This window comes from Atheta coriaria, unplaced genomic scaffold (genome assembly GCF_025399875.1).
Source record: "Atheta coriaria isolate IRGN ID8LTWV9N9 unplaced genomic scaffold, Caltech_Dcor_3.1 hic_scaffold_9_pilon, whole genome shotgun sequence".
NCBI lineage: Eukaryota > Metazoa > Arthropoda > Insecta > Coleoptera > Staphylinidae > Dalotia > Dalotia coriaria.
The window spans coordinates 4,063,364-4,082,757 of record NW_027045451.1 but is presented as its reverse complement, the minus strand read 5'-3'; the positions used below and the strand labels follow the sequence as shown (position 1 = coordinate 4,082,757).

The 19,394-nt window shown below is 43.9% G+C and overlaps 3 protein-coding genes across 3 annotated transcripts; 2 read left to right on the top strand and 1 right to left on the bottom strand.

Annotated features, from left to right (window-relative positions):
* Positions 1 to 4,712: 4,712 nt before the first annotated feature.
* On the top strand, positions 4,713 to 6,300 carry LOC135799064 (growth arrest and DNA damage-inducible protein GADD45 beta-like). Its single transcript, XM_065312075.1, has 2 exons — positions 4,713 to 5,260; positions 5,485 to 6,300. The coding sequence occupies exons 1-2, from the start codon at positions 4,961 to 4,963 to the stop codon at positions 5,704 to 5,706; spliced, it is 522 nt and encodes a 173-aa protein (XP_065168147.1). The 5' UTR covers positions 4,713 to 4,960; the 3' UTR covers positions 5,707 to 6,300.
* Positions 6,301 to 6,639: 339 nt separating this feature from the next.
* On the top strand, positions 6,640 to 7,652 carry LOC135798102 (elongin-C). The gene is made up of 3 exons (XM_065310826.1): positions 6,640 to 6,783; positions 6,951 to 7,210; positions 7,269 to 7,652. The coding sequence occupies exons 2-3, from the start codon at positions 6,975 to 6,977 to the stop codon at positions 7,408 to 7,410; spliced, it is 378 nt and encodes a 125-aa protein (XP_065166898.1). The 5' UTR covers positions 6,640 to 6,783; positions 6,951 to 6,974; the 3' UTR covers positions 7,411 to 7,652.
* Positions 7,631 to 18,828, bottom strand: LOC135799811 (uncharacterized). The gene is given in 13 exon segments (XM_065313023.1): positions 7,631 to 8,978; positions 9,035 to 9,751; positions 9,811 to 10,020; positions 10,080 to 11,171; positions 11,285 to 12,793; positions 14,711 to 14,810; positions 14,891 to 15,133; positions 15,194 to 15,357; positions 15,360 to 15,449; positions 15,510 to 15,987; positions 16,049 to 16,945; positions 17,512 to 18,012; positions 18,408 to 18,828. Coding segments are annotated over 12 exon segments (6,198 nt in total). The 5' UTR covers positions 17,998 to 18,012; positions 18,408 to 18,828; the 3' UTR covers positions 7,631 to 8,766.
* Between the last annotated feature and the right edge of the window lie 566 nt (positions 18,829 to 19,394).

Genomic DNA, 19,394 nt, shown 5'->3' with positions numbered 1-19,394 from the left:
TGAAAACCGAGAAATCAATTATAAAATAAAATGATGTACCATTATGTAAACAATTACCGACAACAACAAACCGATGCGCAGATGGAATTTGTAATTTCTACGATCTGTTTACACCAAACTAATTCACTGGAAGTTAAGCAGAACGTAATAATTATAAATCAATACTGCATGAAACTTTCTGTTGACATCTTATGCGACTATTGTACGCAATTCGCATTATGTACGTTGTACATTGATACCGCGTTATCGCTCTTCATGCATAATGACGATGCATACGTACGAGTATAATAATAAGCGATTGTTATGCATCGTAACCCGGTGGCGGTATAGTCAGCAACGTCGTAACACGCACGAGAAAATGATTCAATTATTCCGTAAAACGGTACTTACGCGCGAGAGACAAAATTGAGTGCTAATTTATTGCTGATAATATTAAGTCCGCCTGACGCGACAAATCATCACACGCATAGCAACGTTCAGTTACTATTGAAGTTTATTTATATTATTTATGCAAAGTGTCTGCATCTATCTATACACGAGACTTAATGAGTCGTTGCCATCTTGACCTTTGTTTTAACTTATTTTGTATACAAGGAAATTAAGAAACGTTTTAGTTTTCTAAATATAATAGTTTTAAAAAGTTTTGCCAAACGACATTGGCAGTGGATTTATTATTATACATAAAATGTAAGATGTGACTGCTGTGATGTATGATTTAATCATAAAACAGAAAACTCGTAATGCATCCTTCGAATATTATTTTTAGTTTTCATTTTCATGATTTTTTCCGATTCGTCTTAAACTGAGAGGTAAATTTTCCCGCGACGCCGCCGCCTGTGTGTTTCAAGTGAAATTTTAATGATAGATTTGGCACCGGCTACCAAAACAACGCACCCATTCATAAAATATAATTAAAAGTAAAACCAGTTAAAACTTAAAACTAAAATTTCCATAGTGCTATACTACGTTTTAGAGGTTATGTTGACTTCCTATAAAAACTGTCACCTTTATTTAATAATAATATTTGCAATTTTAACATGATAATTGATTAAAAATTAATAATTGCACAAGATAAAGTTCAAAATGTCAGTGACATCGCCTTACGCGTTTGAATAAACACTAAACACACGCGTAAAGTGTAAGTAAACGCAAGTAAACAAAGCATTACTCATTAATTTTAAATGCACAGTCACAACAATCATGCTTCACCAACACAATGTGTACTCACAACTACACCTACAGCGTAGGCATTATGTGTATTGTATATTGCACAGGTGAATTATACGAATTTGCGAATAACACGCATTCCCTAGAGTTAGTCATACTTATAGTTGAGCGTTTTACTAGTTTCGATTTTCTGTCAGTTGGCCGGTCACATGATTTTCAGATCCGCATGATTATTACTCAACAAAAAGCACTACACACAATCAATGTCAAAGTCATGGTCTGGACGCCGGAATTGATAATAAAAAATCATAGTTTTAGTAGCTATGAGTTATACTGTTTCATAGTTCACGATCAAGGTTATAAAAATCACAAAAAAAAAAAACTGTAGAAAAGTAATGAAACTAAACACTACTTATGACAATTAAGACATAACTACATGAAAAAAGAGGTAAAGCGCATCAGAAACATTTTTTAAAGGTAACTGATTGGTCGATCGCGTGCGGTAGGAATTCGAAACATTTCCGACTGAAATTCCTCTCAACGCCGGCCGCACACACACTTAACCAACTTGCTCAGTATTGCGGGTGATTCAGTGACTCATCGCAATCCTATTCATCTCCATTACATATTAAGTTCTACTTACAGGTCATACTGCGATATTATTGTTTACATTTTACATCATGAGTAATCCGCTTTCAATACCATCAATTAAAAAAAATAACAATAAAAATAAGGAAACTTTCCTATCGGAATAAAAACTAAATAAATAAAAACGCAATATAAAAAAAAACAAATTAAAAAGTTAAGCTAATTGTCTCAAAAGTAAACAAACAAATCAAGAAATGATGGCAAGGTAAACGTCCTATAAACGTGTCCCAATAGTAAGTACATAATCGTAAACCAGTTTGAATAGAAGTTACAAGTGATTAGGCCGAGACGATAACATCGCCTTTTTACAAACGGAATGTTTCCGCACAGAAAATTTTTATTATTTCACGATTTCACAAACAAGTTTGCATTTGGTCAAAGTTTCCAATGCGTATTTAACAATGTTTACATACACACCCGGTATAAAGACTATCGGAAAGATTGTAGACATTGCGTATGGTTGCCTGCAGACGCGCATACCACAAACAAAAACAATGCAGTGCAAAGCCGCCACACAAAGTACTTACTTAAGCCGCACATGCTAAGCTAATGGAATAATTTATTTCGGAATTGTTTTGATTTTTATGCGGCATCTGCAGACCCCAGACCGTGTCAATGTTCCACCGCGTGGTGGAATAATTGCTTTATCACCAAGTCAAATACAAAGCCAAAATTGTTATGATCGTGTTTGGCTTGTATGCGGTCTTAAGTAGCGTGTAGTAATAGTAGTATTTGTAAAAATTTCCGTAAACATCCGAAATGCAATAAAATAAATAAACAATCTAATCTGCAGCGAGTGAAAAAAAATTCCTTAGCAAATTAATTTCCATGCGCCATAGAGTTATCAGCGATAAATATTTGTAATAATTAAGGAAGAGACTCTGGGTCAATATTTAATATTAATAAATGTCACAATAAATAAGCGGAAACGTTTAACTGCCGGTTGTTTTGAACAATCATTTACTGAAATTCCTGAAAATCAGACGGTTTTCAATTTGGTGAAAATTCACAGACACAAACGTAGGAACTAGATTCTATTAGATAATATTTGTTGTTGTCGCGCATGTATTGACTGGGAAAATCGTGCGAGGGTGGCGCGAGCGCAGGTGGTGGTGGAAAATTCGCGGAAAACCGTCGTAATGTGCCGCCTACACTTCCAAGACTACGCAGTGGCGTGATCACACCACCACTTGTACTGGTGGTGGTACAAATCGATATATTGACTAACCCCTACACTCAGGCGACGTCCCGCCATTTTCCGCCGGCGGAAAACCGTCTGTATGTGTTGGTCCTGTCTCGTTTTTCAATGGAACGATCAGTGACCTACATACACCATCGAATGTTTGTATACATGCAGTCATCTAACGACGTTTTACGCTGAAATGCTCAATTGTGGTGGAGGCGTTACGCGAGAAATGGGGTGAGGACACGCGGGCGGCGCTCGTGCGCGGGAATTTCCGCGAAACGAAAGATTCTGCGGCCTTGACCGTGCAGAACACTGTAGGGAGAGAGCGTTCGTCGAACTACGAGTATATACACAGACATTAAAGAAATGCGGAATTCTGAGATGTGTCCCAAGTACCTACACAGAATAATAAAAGCGTAAAATAATTTATTACGATTCTGATTATCGCTGGCATCAAAAGAAGCAGAAATGTGCTCTAAATTGTAACAAATTGTTTATATTGTAACATTTAACCTGAATTTACTTAGAGTGTCTATGCATACACAATATTTGTTAACATTGACGCTCAATACTCGTTACGCCCATTCAGATCTCAAAATCAAATAACAATTCAAGCACGCGGCGACTGATACTTTGCAAAATAAACATCACGTTCCAGGTAGACCTGAGATAACACTAATCGCAAATAACGAGCATGTGAATCGGCATTTAACGATGATGGCTTTTTATGGTTACGGCTAGGTGAATAGGCGAATATGAACAGATTTCGCCAATTTTGGCGATGCCAGATAAATATAACAATTGATATCGATGCCAACTGCTCAAATGATGAAATAATGATGCAACAGATAAGCAAATCATCGCAAAATTACATTTTGCATACCGATACAAAACAATTACCTGAAAATTTGTGCAAAATATTGAGTTGTTTGCATAACAAACACGGTGACCTAGAATTTATTAGTTAGGTATTCGTAAAACGCTCTGAATTTTTATCACGGCGCTTTTCCGCGAAGCGCTGAATTTCAAACTCAACACATTCAATATTTCTAGCTTCTCGGAAGGTTGGATTTAAATGATGTCGCGATTCACAGGATTTTATTTTTTCCATTAAGCAAAACATGTTTTTTTAACATAACTGGTGGCCTAAATTGATAAATATACTCAATATTGTCCTAAATAAAGCGGCAAAAATTAAAAGGATGCCACCCGATGAGGATTCGGTAAAAATTAGTCGGCGAGCTTTTCTGTGACTTCCCCTTGTAATGCCGTTACAGAGGGTGGTCCACACCTAGTGAGATTAACCTTCTCGGAAAAAATTCCACGCAATAACGAGCATTAACGGTCGGAGTACACGCCGTAAGCTGAATCGATTCATGAATGAAACCTCCCATCCACTGCCACGCCGCGCCGGCAACATGAGAGAAAACATGAGATACACGCTCGCTCGCCTCCAGCATCATGTCGGAGCATGTGATATTCTATCTCGCGTACGCGGCGCCGGGCGTCCCTCGAATCCGGGCATGTCTCGACCTGCCACGACGCGTCGCAATCGCGCTTGGCGCTCGCTTTCGCGCCGGGGATTCCTCGAACACGTCAGACGCACGCACACACACAACCGCTCAAACTTCGTCTGAATTGCCCGAGCGCGGAATTCACTCCAAACCCCCACCAGCGCCGCCGACCGAAACTACAAAAAGCGCGCGCGTCGTTGTCCTTGCATCATTTTGAACCGAGTAAGTTACGTGTACACATCGTACGGATACTAGTGTGCTCAACTCGCAAATTTAAAAACACCGGATTACACAATATTATTAAACAATTGTTATCATTGTGCAATTAATAACAAGTGATTACGTACGCAATCTAAGCGATCTAAACATTAGTTCCAAAGAAGAAACAGCAGTTTCTTTAAAAATTACTACCCTCAACGAACATTCTAATAACAAATTGGAGAACATGTGCATGTCCAAGTTGTGCAACGGGGCTGGCAGCGATGGTGAAGACACCGTATGTGAGGATAGCCCGAAAATGAACCGCAACCGTCTGGGGAGAATCATCCGCACAGTCCTTGCTGAGGCACGCAAGGACAGCCGCCTTATCTGCGGCTTGTTGCCGGCAATCGCGTGTTTGGATAAAGCTGCTGACGAGACGATCATGTGTCTGCTAGCTGAAAGTAGACCAGGTGATTCCAGCGCACATCTGCAAACTGTCTTATTGCAAGCTTTTTGCTATGAAAACTACATTCCTGTCATTAAAGTAAGTTCACGTATTTTTTTATATGCTTAATATTCTAAACTCATCATGACTGGCAGTATTTAAAATCAACACATCAAGCACTTGATGCCTTGAATTTCACAATATTTCAACAGCATTCAAAACAACTTCAATATAAGCCCCGTTGTAAAAAGTTCGCGCGTTGAATTTACATATGGAAACAATGCTAATTACTTAACTAACCAGGTTATTCTCTATTTTTGCAGGTAGACAGCAGTGAAAAACTCGCAGAACTTTGCGGAACAACATCGGATGGCGGCGGCGGTGTTGGTTGCCAATGCGCCATTATTACCAGAGACCTCACCATTCCATGGAACGAGGACGATAATTACAGCCCACCGATGAATGACGTGGAGCAATCGCTCGCGGATTTCTACGAGGCCACCCTCGAGGAATACCCCTCGCCGGTGGTCAAGTTGCCGAGATGAACGTCCTGCGGGACATCCGTAATGGACTCTTGTACGTGTATGAACACGCATATTGTTTGAGAATTGAAAATTAATCCTTGTAAGTCGTATATAAGACGTACGTGGCTAGTAATGCGAGCCATACGGCTGCTCGTGACAGTCATTGGGATTAAGTAACGTGTCGATACTCGATAACACGATATTGTTAAAGTCGGTATGTTATCGTAATGGATTCCCAGGGTTGGGGACACACAGAGCCCCATGAACCATTGAGGAGGAATCCATTTTCAGTTAAATCGCAAGCTAACCTTTTTAAATGTTTGCATAATGTCAAGAAACATTCAATTTTGCTATCATTGATGATGATGAATATAATGTAGAGCATTGATTTGCGTATAACTTTGATAACTTTGAAGCATTTTAAGAAATTTCATTCAGCTTCGCTGCTGTTGTTTGAATAAAGTAATATGTAATGTATTGTAACACGCAAAGTGCAGCCAACATTGGAATTGTTAATATTGTTTATATAAGATAATTATTTCGATTAGGAGATCAAATTGATTTTGATATAAATGCATTATATCAGAAAGAAATAAATACAAAAATGAAGATGAACTTAATTGCATTATTTCCTATCTCAAATAAACTCCCGTTACTTGTACTTGTTTCAGCAGTCACAACTCATCTTTCGCTTTCTTTTGATTTAATCTGTTAGCACTTTCGATCTTTATATTAAGCATATTTACGTCAAACAAATTTTGTCCGAATGATTTATAAGCAACCAAAGTAAATAACACATTAGTTACTATCAATAATAACTAATTTATAGCAATGTTTAAATATCTATTAATTATTAAGTAAATTAACCATTTATGAACCCACAATTTCATTAAAACTAAGTGCAATTATTAAGCTCTTCAATAGCAACCAGTGTCGCCATCTGCCTGATTTAACCAATAATCTGTATGTTTCGTACGTGTTTCGTGCCGTAGTCTGAGCGGTCGAGGGGAGTGTAACAACAATCGCAGATTACCGCAAAAAACTGCACATTTACCATCCCCACGATAATCAACACTGCGTATTCGCATCAATCACAAGGTAAACTATCACCCAACAACAATTTTTTGTAGATACTCCCCTTAAACTTATTTTTACACTTGTTTCTTTGAAACGCAAAGGTTATGTTTCGTCTGGGAATGACTGTTAACTTTTTTTTATGAAAACATGCACTTGAGAAATAATTATATTATTCTTACCTTGTGCAGAAACACCCGTATTGATTCCATAAGATGAGCAGTATGACCGAAATCGACGAGAATGTTATTTCCATCAAGTCTGAGAACCGCGTCTATGGTGGCTGTGAGGGTCCTGATGCAATGTATGTAAAGCTGATCTCTTCAGATGGGCACGAATTCATCGTCAAACGCGAGCACGCGCTTACTTCCGGCACGATTAAGGCTATGTTGAGTGGACCTGGGCAATTCGCCGAGAATGAAGCAAACGAAGTCAACTTTAGAGAAATTCCGTAAGAAACGCATTTGTTTGAATGACAACAACAAACTAATATCAATTGTATTTACCAGGTCACATGTGTTGCAAAAGGTGTGCATGTACTTCACGTACAAGGTGCGCTACACTAACAGCTCGACGGAGATCCCGGAATTCCCAATTGCCCCAGAAATCGCTCTGGAACTGCTGATGGCTGCTAACTTCTTGGATTGCTAGGTTAAGCGACGCAACGCACACCGCACGATAACCGATAACTCGGAGATCGACCTTGGCGGGGTTTTATTTTATTATCGCATATTGCAAACGTAAAGTCACGAAATAACCTTGTAGGATCAAAGACTCACCTTACGTTCGTCTTAAAAGTGATATCGAAAGAAAAATATGAACGGAATGTGCGACGGGTGGATAACTTGAACAAACGTCTGCGGCAAATAAATAGGTCCGATCTGTACATTTAATTAAGTCGTTTGTGTTTCTCTTCGTTTCAGTTTCATTTGTTTTTTTTTTACATTCATTCAATTGCCTTTCTGTTTCCGTTGATTTCTTTCATATAGTCAAATCTTACTTACAAATAAACTTGAATTATTTGATTCGCACTCTTTTTCCCTAGGCGTTTCCTCAAAAATGCTGTTCGCTCACTTAACGCTAATACAATATAATATATATATATCATAGAAACACATCATTTACATCGTTATTAAATTAAGGTAATCGCATATTCTACACGGTTGTATGTCTCTTAAGTTAATCTTCAAATGTTCATTTTGTGTTGTGTGTATTATTTTGTTTTTCATCAAAGTTTTATCACAGAATCAGTGAACACCGTTCGCTCCTATCTCGTCCTGTCGCGTCGCGCGTACCTTCCGCTCCCCTAGCAACTATTATAGTAAATTAATTCTAATCACCCGTAAAAAACGAAAATTATTTTTCCATTTCGATTAGTTTCCTCAGTTAGTTGTACAAATTATTACACAATATACAATCTCATCGTCTGTCCTCCTTCAATCAATTGAAGAAAATAAGATAGAAATTAGTTAACGTCGCGTAAAAAATAAACTCCGCCGACCCATCCTCGTGATTTGATTATAAATTAATAGAGGGTAAGCACAGTGTTTTCTTGTTTTAAGTATGAAATATTAGAAAGTGTATAAAATTATTTTAAAGAAATGAAAATCTCATGCTTCACAGTAGTATGTACACAGTTTCGCGAACAAAATAATTGTCATCTTCATTGTACCAACAATAACAATTGGTAGATATATAGATTCCGTCCTTGCCTTCGCCTTTCGCCGTCAAATAAAAATAAGATATGAATGTCTTCGGAATATTATAAAATCTAATACTTTCGCTGCGCGACGAATTAGTTATTTAAAACGTGTGTGTGGCATGTTGTAAACTTGTATAACGTGTCGACCTCTTGCGCTGCTAATCAACCTATGTACGGAATTGCACAGTGGAGATTAAAATGCTTTTTAAAATCGTAAAAACGTGTTGAACGACATCGCCGAATAAGTCTCGATGGTTGTATAGATGTAGATCTAGTCAAATTTCTAGTCGCGCCTTCGTCGTGTGTTATCTGTCGGACGGCTTGAAGTCCGCGAGGATTTTCGTCAAGCGGTCCAGGGCCTTCTCGATGTTGTGACGCTTAAGGTTGCCGGTTGTAGAAATCTTCCGTAATTCCGTCTGGCGGGCTTCGTAGCGTTTTACCTCTGCTTGTTGCTGCTCGACAATCTGTCGTTGATGTTCGCATTTCTTCTGCAGTGATAGTATTTCGTGGTTTCTATCTGTAATAAACAGTTAATAAACAACAGTCTCCTGATTAGTATTGGTGTTTGCGTACCTGACGCGAATTTCTGATAGACTGTCATCATTTCATTGAGCCCTGGCCATGTCGCCCAATCTCGATTACACTGCGTACTTGCTTTCTTGAGAGCTTTTCGTGGCAGGTTTCCTTTCGTGCTTGGTGTGACACCACAATCGCAATCAATTATTGTCATTCCCGCAGTGCCTGATACCATCTCCTTCACCATGCTAGTAATACACGCCTGCACGCTGCACGAGCTGCTCGTAGACTGATTGGGCTGCTGCTCCGGCTGATCGAAGGCCTGTCGAGCTGAAGCCATCTGCGCCTCGGGATTCATCTCTGGCGGAACGATACCATGCATCAGAGTGCCGTTGAAATGCACCTCGTTGTAGGGCGGCTGCTTGAGCACCACGCCGTTCATCATCTCGTTATTTTCACCAAGCAATTTGCCTTGATTTATGTGGTGTTTAGAAAAGAGTGTCGCATGCGGGATTGTACGCAGAACGTTCGTTACATTCGTGCTTGAACAATCAGTGAAGAAGTTTGGAAGGCCAGCACGGAAGTTGTTCGTGACCGTGGTGAGTTCGGTTTGCATTGCATTGTCTCGAAATTTTGGTATCGACAAGATCACGTCGTCTTTTTCTTTCATTGAGAGTACTTTTTCACCGAAGCGTTGATAGAAGTTGTTTAGCGAAGTTAGTGCGTTGCGTTTTAACCTCTGTTGCACAACTTTTAGCCAATTCTTTTCAAGCTCTACCAATTTAATATAAATTATTAAATATCTTATAAAAGGTGCGAAAAATCAATCTTACCAAGCCGTTGTCTGGTGTTAACGGTACGAAGCCCAATCCCATGGAAAAATCCAGCCTTTCGTGGAAAGTCCGCTGATCGATTCAGCAACGAAGGTGATTCAAAAGGCACTGGCAATTCTAATCTATCAGTTCTGCTCGCCACTACTTCGTGTTTAAACTGGAGTACAGGCGGTGCCCATTTTCTACGTTCCAGTTTTTTCAGTTCAATTTCTACACCAACAAAAATCCAGCTTAATTCTATAACAAGTTAAAATCATTGCACAACTTACCACTTCTATGATGATGTGTAGTCAGTCCGAAAATATTCAAAAATCCTGTCTTATCCTCCGAAATACTTAATTTTGAAGGCGGTCCCGTGCGTATCCAGAGATCGAGATCCAAATCAGACTCGACATCAGTGGAGAACTCCTCACTCGAACTGGATTCTGAAGAATATCCGTGTATCTTTAAGCCGTACTCAATAGTCACCCGACTTTTCGGCTCTTCTCTAATTTCCAGCGCAACATCGTTCCGCTTAGACTTGAGCGCGCGCAATTCCCGACGCAAGCGACGGCGTTTCGCCGCCAAATCTAATTTGCTTCTCGTGCGTCGGATAGCCAACAAATCTCGTGCATTTGATGCGTTGGCTTGCATATTAAACTGCGGCACGATCAACACGTACCCGTTGGCCACTGGAGATACCTTTGATGTTGATAACATGTTTATCGTCGTAATTTGCGCTCCGGTCGACTCGATATTGTTACAATTGTACATAGATTGGTGCGGCGTAGAAGTGTGTTCCTCTTGCGAATTGGCACATGATTTGAGACTATCATCCGATTTGCTATCACTATTGTCGTGAGTCGTCGATTTGTTGTTGTTGACGTAGTGGTGATTGTTATTATTCTGCACGTTATTGCCGACCGCCTGCACCTCCCCCGGCCCCGCGGTTTGCTTGCAAACATCAGTCTGACTAGTAGGTTGTCGAGGTGCGTCGTTATCACTACTTAAACTATGCGTAATGTGGATAGGAACATCGGTATTTGGTACATGAGCGGCGGCCGGCCGTCGCCGCTGCTGCTGGCCTGATTCTGGCGCCTTGTCGGGAGTATCGGGCACCGGGTAGTTGGGCGACGGTGCCGGCAGCTGTGGGCTGTGCGTGTTGCCCAGATGACCGCAATCACCCGGATCTCGATTGGTGTGGAGCGGGGTCGTCGCGTATTTGCAAGATTGTTGTTCGAATGCCGTGCAGTCGGGGAGGGTCGCGGGTTTCTCATTGTTGGAGGTGACGATCAGCGATTCGATACTGTACAGTTTGCTCCGCTCCGATAGTTGTGGAAGTGGTGGCGTCGGTTTGACCAATGGTTCAATCAACTTACTTCCTATAACAAATATTTGATTAAATAAATTGGCAAGTAGATACATTTGAAATCCTAAAATGCAATACACATACCGATATTTGAAGCAACACGAGCTTCATGGATCTGTCAGGCATTTTCCCCATTATCACCACGATTCGAATCCGCCGTGGTTGCCGTAGCGCCCACATTGGTCGTCAGCGCAATCGGTGAGGTACTCAAAATGCCGCCACCGTTAACCCCAGCCTCCTCCAAGTTTCCCATCAGTTTACCTGTGACTGATGCAACTGCAGGTACAGGCGCCGGTAGTATCACCCCTGTTGGAGTGGGGGTTCTTGTGTGCACAGTAGGAATCGTCAGAGTGTTGTTATTGCTCACCACCGTCGTCGCAGTCTCATGACTTATCGGAGTAGGACCCGGACTCGGTGTGTGATTAGGTTTCGGAGAAGCTTTAGGCGACGCGCGAGGAGAAGGTTTCGGCGATGTACGACTTGCAATCGTCATTGGCACCTGCCGCGGCAGTTCCAAGTTGTTGATCATAGGCCCGGATGGTTGCAAGATGGGACTATGTCGAGGTTGAGTCAAATTCAGAGAGTACGCGCTTGCATGCGGAGAATGCCGCTGAAGAGAAGGGCTAGAGCGTGGTATCGTTGGGTAACTAGCTGGCGGCGCAGCTGTGAGGAGCGGTCGCGCAGGTGGTAGGTATGGGTTAGGGTAGAGGTCTTTCGGCGGTGGTAACATGGGCCCCAGCATTGGTAACATCAGCGGAGATGGCGCCGCGTGTGGATGCGCGGGAGAAATTCGCGCGAGAGCAGCGACTTTGTCGCGTTCCCGATCACGCTCTCGTTCCCTTTCACGTTCTCTCTCGCGTTCCCTCTCACGCTCCCGAAGAGCACGATCCTTCTCGCGTAACTCCCGCTCTCTTTGGTGTTGTTGTTGTTCGAGGAGATCGCGTTCAGCTTGTTCTTCTTTACGTGAGGCGGCCAAACGATGACGATGTTCCTCTTCCAGCTTCATTCTCTCGTGCATGAACAGTGGCATTGCACCGCCTACACTTGGAAGCACGTAGGGTAGATAGGGATGTCCCATAGGCGGCCACGGAGGTCTGAGGACACCCATTCGTTCAAAGTACAATTGATCCTCCATCAGCATGTGCGGATATCCGTAGGGATACCCGGGAACAGCTTCCATCGGCGGTACAGGCGCTACAGGCAAAGTTGGTATTCGTTCCTCAGGCCGATAAGGCTGGAACCCGCTGCGAAGGTCTGGATATCTATCAGCAGGATGCCCAGCCATCAGTGCCGCCGATGTGCCTAAGGTAGGTAAACGTGAAGCGAGCTGAGGATCCGACCGCGTCGTGGGTGTTCCCGTTGTTTCCGTGCGACTGCCAGGAACATTCGACGGCGGCGCCGCATACAAATCTTTCGCTTTCTCGCTTGTCTCGACACTACTGCCAGGCAGAGATTGTTGCGCAAGATTCCTCAGAGCCGCCGCGAAGGAATGCGACGTTGCGTTGGCAGCGCTCGCCGGCGATGGGGCTGATCCTTGACCGGGAATAGCATGACCACTCGACGATCGCGCCTTCGCGCTGCTGCCATTGGTAGTGCTTGGTGCGGTCTTCAGTGGCGCGGAATTTGTTGATAGACCTGAGCGCAAAACAAAGTGATTGTAATGATCGTCGGTGATAAATCGGCGAAAGGTCAGGTCAGAGGCGGCGAGTGGGTCAAAGCGGCAGAGGGCGAGGGTGATGGGTGACGACTGGGGGGCAAGGTCGTAGGTCGCGCGGCAACGCGATGCCCAACATTACACATCAAACGTAAACACGTTGCAACAAAACTTTGCAAAAAAAGAAAGAAGAAAAACCCTTATCGCAATTGACCCAAGACCCGCAACAACTCCACTCAACAAACGCTCGAAATTATATACTACATTGATAAATAAATTACTATGTATACAATTTATAAACGGTTTTAAAAATTAAACATCAGAATTGTCAACGTGACAAATCTTCGGTCTACGGCGGTGAGAAGCAGGTCAAAGAGCAAAGCGCAGCAAACCCTGGTCACGACACCCGCCGACCCGCCGGCGACCATCTGTTTCCAGTCTCCCAACTTCGACACTCGTTTACCTTCGCCGGTGTCGGTTGCGCTCAATGGATTGCATCGGAAGCTGCGAACGTTTTATTTCTATTCATTGCAATGTGATACGCAGGTTCTCTCGCTTCCCGACTTTTGCGTGCGGGAGAGGGGATAGAGGAGATGCGCTTCTTCCGCGCGCGGTTGGTAGCTATGTTAACGCACCCCTTGCATGCACAGACCCAGCGGTTACTAGGACTACGTGACCGTGCAGTGCGGGGCGGTTAACTTGTTAGCATTTACAAATCTATTTTCGCACGTAAGAGAAACTCAATATTTTTACCATTTCGCATTTGCATCACCATATATAAAAAAAAAACTTAACCACGCAATATGTCCACAGAAAAAAGGGGAGTTTTTTTTATGTTATGTCAAGGGGAGCTGCACGTCACACTTCACCCTCATCCCACAAAATATCTTATAACATGTCATACACACGCGCCCGGTGATCGGTTTTCTCAGAACATCGGAAAACCAATTCAAGAGTCAAGTAATAAATTAAATCCAGACATAAGCTTACCGCTAATGTTGCCAGCAGTTACCGCCCCCGCAGCAGCGGGATTGTAATGATACGGATGTGGCGGTTGATAATTTGGCAGCGAGTGCGGGTACTTGAAATCCATAATTTCCTAATCGCTTCGCGCTCACTTACGCACGCTCACTCACACACGCCGCAATCTGTCGGGGGTGGGCGATAATTAAGCACCCGTCTGTCTAATCGCGGGTCGGCGCGTCAATGTCGCTCAAGCGCGTTGAGATCGGCTCTCGCCATCAGCGCGTGTCGCGATACACTTTTCGACGCGGCTGCAAACCAACGGCACTGCGACGTCGAGAAAAATCAATCGCTAATTGAAAGCGATGACACCGGAGATACGCGACGGCGTAATTAATCGCACCATGCCGAAACCAATCACCGCACTATACAGAACACACATTCACAAAAAACCGAAAGAACGAATTTGTTTCCGAATTTCAACGCACTAAATACCAACAAATTTATTATTTTGGTGTGTATTTCGTAATTTTGAGCGAAATTGCCACACTTGAAATGCGTCGGGGATGTCAAATGCGTATAGTCGAGTGTCCCATTGATTGCACGACGTTTGATTTGAGCAAAAGTCGCGTCGACGTTTTCCGGCTTTGGGCGTGAGGTGACGACTGCGTGCGAAAACACGTCCGGTTTGCGGGGGACGCGAGCGAACCGCAAAAAGGCGTTTATTGACAAGCTCGCTGCGCTGCTGCTCGTGTCGGCGCGGCGCGTCTGGCCGTAAGTGATTTCGAGTGCGTGCGCGAGCGCTACCCCACCGCGGGGGCGGCTCACCCTAGTCTCGAGTGCAGCGCGAGTAAATCGAGGTGTTCAAGCGACCCCTATCGCCAGCGGCAGTAAGTTTACGGTGAAATATGAGCAATTCTGCGAAAAGTACTCACCGACTTCCGGTTTGGGAATCGCGGCAGTGTTGGGCTTTCGCTCCGACGCTTTCGGCGAGCAGTTCTTGCGCGCTGGACGGGTTACAAACGTTTGAGGAACCTACGTATACAATAACAAAAGAAAAATAGGTAAATAAAAAACGACGCCATAAATAATAAATATGAACAACATCAACTTACAACTTTATCGCTGCGTTGCCCGCTAGGCAGTCGAGCAATCGTCGCTTCGGGACTGTCTTCGGGCGGAGGCGGCTGCGTTATCCAGTTGTACTGCCGCTTGTCCAACGGAAGACCCCACCGTTCGTATTCTAAACTTTGCGTTCGCAGTGTTTCGTAGCAGTCGAGGCAAACTACCGCAAAATCGCCGTTTTCCAACAATAACGAATATTCCGTTTGTCGATGGAATTTTAAAAATGGAAAATCCTATTTGAATACCCACATACGATTAATAACTTGCCGAACATATAATTGCAATTTAATTACCTTTATTTGTAAAGCTCTCACTCGTTTACGATACGTCGTCACGCCGCACACGTAACAGCAGTAATTGTGCGTGTTGTACTCGCGTCGATCGGCGGGTGGCGTTGCCGCCGTGCTCGACGACTCGAACCGTCTGTACTGACTCACCAAACTATGGTAACAAAAGTGCACACAAGTGCCGAACCGTCATCACGAAGCTGTTCCGCATTCGCCGGCGATTTGTGTTTAAGGAGAGCAGGAAAGTACGGTGCATTTCGACCTGAAATTCATAAAATAATCATAATATTCGTCATTCTAGATATGAAATCTTAAATTTTACCTTGCGGTCGACTGTAGACAACCCTCGCAAGTGTAAATTCGGAATGGTAACCACACAGGAAGCAATAAATGCTGCTACCGGTGGCAGAGGCGGCCACTCGATCGCTATGAACACTAGGCGGCGATGTAATACACCTGTCGCCGTTGATGCTGTGCGAATCCGGAATGGGCGTCGGTACTTCATACCGGCGTTGCTCCAAGGGCACTCGTTCACTTTCTAAAGTATCCCATTGCATCGCCAAGTAATTGACGCACTTCGCACAGCTCAAAACACGACCATGCGAATCCATACAGCTGTTTTCCGAGGTGCGTGCTACCGTACGAAGGATAGGAAAGTGCATCGCATGGGAATTCATGCCCTCGGAACTAGTACTCAGCCACTCCATCTGCGTATGCGGGAAAAGCCCAGCACAGATATAACAACGGTAGTTATCGCCAGAGCTTTGTCCGTTGATTTCGGGAGCAGGTGAAGATGTTCTCTGCAAAAATATTTAATTAGTACATATAATGAATAGAGAAAGTGTAAAATGTATCCTCTACCTTTGCTAATTGCCGCAATTCATTCGCAGCTTGTTTTTTCTTCGAGGTGACGATGGTAGTTTTGTTGACGTCGTAGGGTTTATACCGAACGTCACTTCCTGCGCTATTCGCCGGCGATTTTACCGTGCTCGGTCGGCTGGAGTTGTTATTATAATATTGCACGTCCGTAATGGACACGTGGTTGTTTCCAGCCGTGGAATTCGGATCGCCAAACACCTGATGTTTCTGTGGTATACTCTTGTAGCAAATGGAGCACACCTGCACCATACCCTGAGGACTGATTGGGCTAGTGCCAGGCGGCGGTTTTAACGTCTGAATATAGGGAAAGTACGGCTCCTTCTCGGGATTGGCACAGCAGTAAAGCAGGCGGATGCTGCTGCTAGGATATTCCAGCGCGCAAGTATAACAAATGAAGGTGGTGGTGTCGATGGCCGCAGCTTGCCGCTTACGAAGCGTATAATTTCGCTCATAATGTGGTACAGCCTGTGCCTGGAACGTGTGCCACTGCTTGACAAGATGCTGCTGGCAGTCAACACACGCCTGAACCTTGCCACTACTGTCCATCGGGCGCGAGCGCGACGGACGTGGGTGCAACATCAGGCTAGGGAAGAACGGTGTGACGGGTGTTTCCTGCAGCGGGCGCGCCGCGATATAACTAAGACTGCCGCGCTTGAACTCGTCGCCACATACGTAACACACCTCTGTGACGGAGTTCTTGTCCGGCATGCTCAGGTCGAGGATGTCGGTACCCGTCGACGAGTTGGAGTTCTGACTGTGGAAGAGGTGCACCGGCGTGGAACGCTGCTGCTGCAGGATGGGCGAACTGCGACTGCTCGAATTGCGCAGATCTAAGGCCTCTGAGGGTGGATCTTTGTCTTCTCTCTCCGTTGTTGATACCTGCAATTTAGCACGTACCCCAAATGAAACTACTACACCACAACGGCAAGTCGCGCGTGTTGTACGACGAATTGATTGCTCAGCGCCGCGACGATAACGCGCGAACCGAAAAACATAAATAAGAATGTTGCTGACCCTTCGCAATCTGTGGACGATTTCACGCGTGCGGAGCCGCATTAAATTATTGATGGCAATGTGTCGGCCGCGCGCGTAATGTAAACAACTGATAGCGGAGAAAAATGTGTGCAGCGCGGCACACATACTAAAAGTGTGCTAAAATCGGCTACGCCACTTCGGTGGCGAGACAAAAATGACAATACGTACGGAGAGGTCCCCAAAAGGTCACTACGCTTTAACAGTAACATTTTAACAAGTTTACAACATCAAACTTCAAACCGTTCCTAACCGGCTCGGAGATGTGCAAAATCTAAATATTTACACAATAATTAGATACACGGGTTTACCGCATATTAAGTGCTTAAATTATACGAAAAAACCAATCCACAGGTAGCTGAATTGAAAAAAAAATCACTACTAACTAAACCATGAAATAAAATTCAACTCACTAGTGAAGGACGCGGGGATGCTTTATACCGCTGCGCAGCGACTTCGCTTTCCCTTCTGCTGGGCGGTCGACTGCTAACGGCGTTATCACTATTCAGGCCGAGCATCTGCGCGGCGTACTCGCCCTGCATGCCCATGTCCGCTCCAGTGTACGGCCCGTTATCGACACGTTTCAGCCAGTAGAGCCGCTCATGATGTGGGCGTGCGGCGCGTTCGTACGCATCCCACTGCTGCAGAAGGAGACTGTAGCAGAGCTGGCACGCCGGCACCGCACCATCGGCGCTCTTCGGTGGCACGCAGCCAGCGGGTAATTCGTGCGACTCCAGAAACGGAAAATGAGGCTCGCGCGCTTTCCCACCCGGCGGTTTCGCATGCACCCAGTAGGCGTGCTGTAAACCGCGCGCACCACACACGAAACACACGCCGACGCCGCCACCGTCCACGACGAGGCCAGCAGGGGACACATCCTTCAGTTTGTCCTGCTGCATCGTCCGTAATGCACTCTAAAAATGAAATTTACCATTAATGTGGGTCACACAAGTTTTGTAATGCTATATGTTTGTTTTGCAAAGTGTAAGGCAACTTGATAGTTGTACCAGCAACAACAATGTTGGTGATATAACAAAAATGCAAGTTATGTACTAAAACAATGCTAATAATACTGTACCAATGAAAAGGATCTGCTAAGCATATGTCACACTTTAGTTATAAACAATTTTTTGGTTGGTTCTGAATAAACACTTGAATGAAACTCTATCACCCAACAGATACCAATTTCATCTGTTAGTTCTCATCACATCACTAGAGTAATAATTTTCCCAGCGAATTCAGGGCTATTGCTAGAGCACACTTGTGACACTGCGATAACGATGATTTAGCAACGGTGTGCACAACTTACTCGTCAATTTCGGCGACGATGTGCGGCTATCTCCTCGATCGTCGCGACGCTCGTCCGACGCATCTAGGCGCTTCTCGCGGCGTGCGTTTCACGCGCCGCTACATGGCACAACACTCGGACGCCGGTCGACGCTTCGGTCGCAGCATTCTCGCACAGTTTCGTCACAATTGTGGTCGGGTTATGCGCTGGATTCGGTACGTAGGAGGCCCCCACGGAAGAAGCGCCAGGTGTGCGCCGCCGCCAAACTTATGTGGATTTCGGGTACGACACGGGCTCCGCTGGCCGCCGGGCGCAACGTGTCGTGGATGGCGGTGTACGTGTGCGTGTGGAAAAATGTAATTTTTTTTCAGGGAAATTTTACCATTTTTCATACTACTTTCGACTGAGTGCGGCCATCTTGCGCGAGCTCCCAACAATGCACACACTGCGCACCCGCACCAACCAAACGAGAAAGTCCCCAGCTTACAGTCAGCGCGCTTACATATATTGTAATAAACGTAAAATATTGATCATTTTTATGAGTAATTGTAGAACTACACCGTTAAAATAATAAAATATTGTTTTATATATGATTACAAGTATTATGACTTAGGTAACTTCACTTAATATTTATAATATTTCTTTAAATAGTGACATCTGGTTACTTTTTTAGATTGGTGAACCTGCAAATACCCGCCAAGGACACTCTTCAAGCTGCTAACATTTTAAACAAATTGTGTAAACTAACAGTGTAAATAACGAACTAGGATATTAACAATGCGGGCAAAATAATGATAATAATATATTAACCATAGTTGTATTATTTCTTGGAATATTTATTTTGGTAAATTTCTGCATTCAAATAATTAAATAGGCCACCCAATGTACACCTAGTTTTCCTAGTTTGTAATCTAACTAGATTCACAGTAAATTATTAATAATTGCCATTTAATTACGTAATATGCATTTATATCATAGGTATCTATCATTTTTATTTCTCACTTTCGC

Bases quoted from the DNA above. Each gene is read 5' to 3' on its own strand.
- LOC135798102 (XM_065310826.1), top strand. From the start codon at position 6,975: ATGAGCAGTATGACCGAAATCGACGAGAATGTTATTTCCATCAAGTCT. The intron at 7,211-7,268 runs GTAAGAAACGCA...TGTATTTACCAG, and splicing joins GTCAACTTTAGAGAAATTCC to GTCACATGTGTTGCAAAAGG.
- LOC135799064 (XM_065312075.1), top strand. From the start codon at position 4,961: ATGTGCATGTCCAAGTTGTGCAACGGGGCTGGCAGCGATGGTGAAGAC. The intron at 5,261-5,484 runs GTAAGTTCACGT...CTATTTTTGCAG, and splicing joins ACTACATTCCTGTCATTAAA to GTAGACAGCAGTGAAAAACT.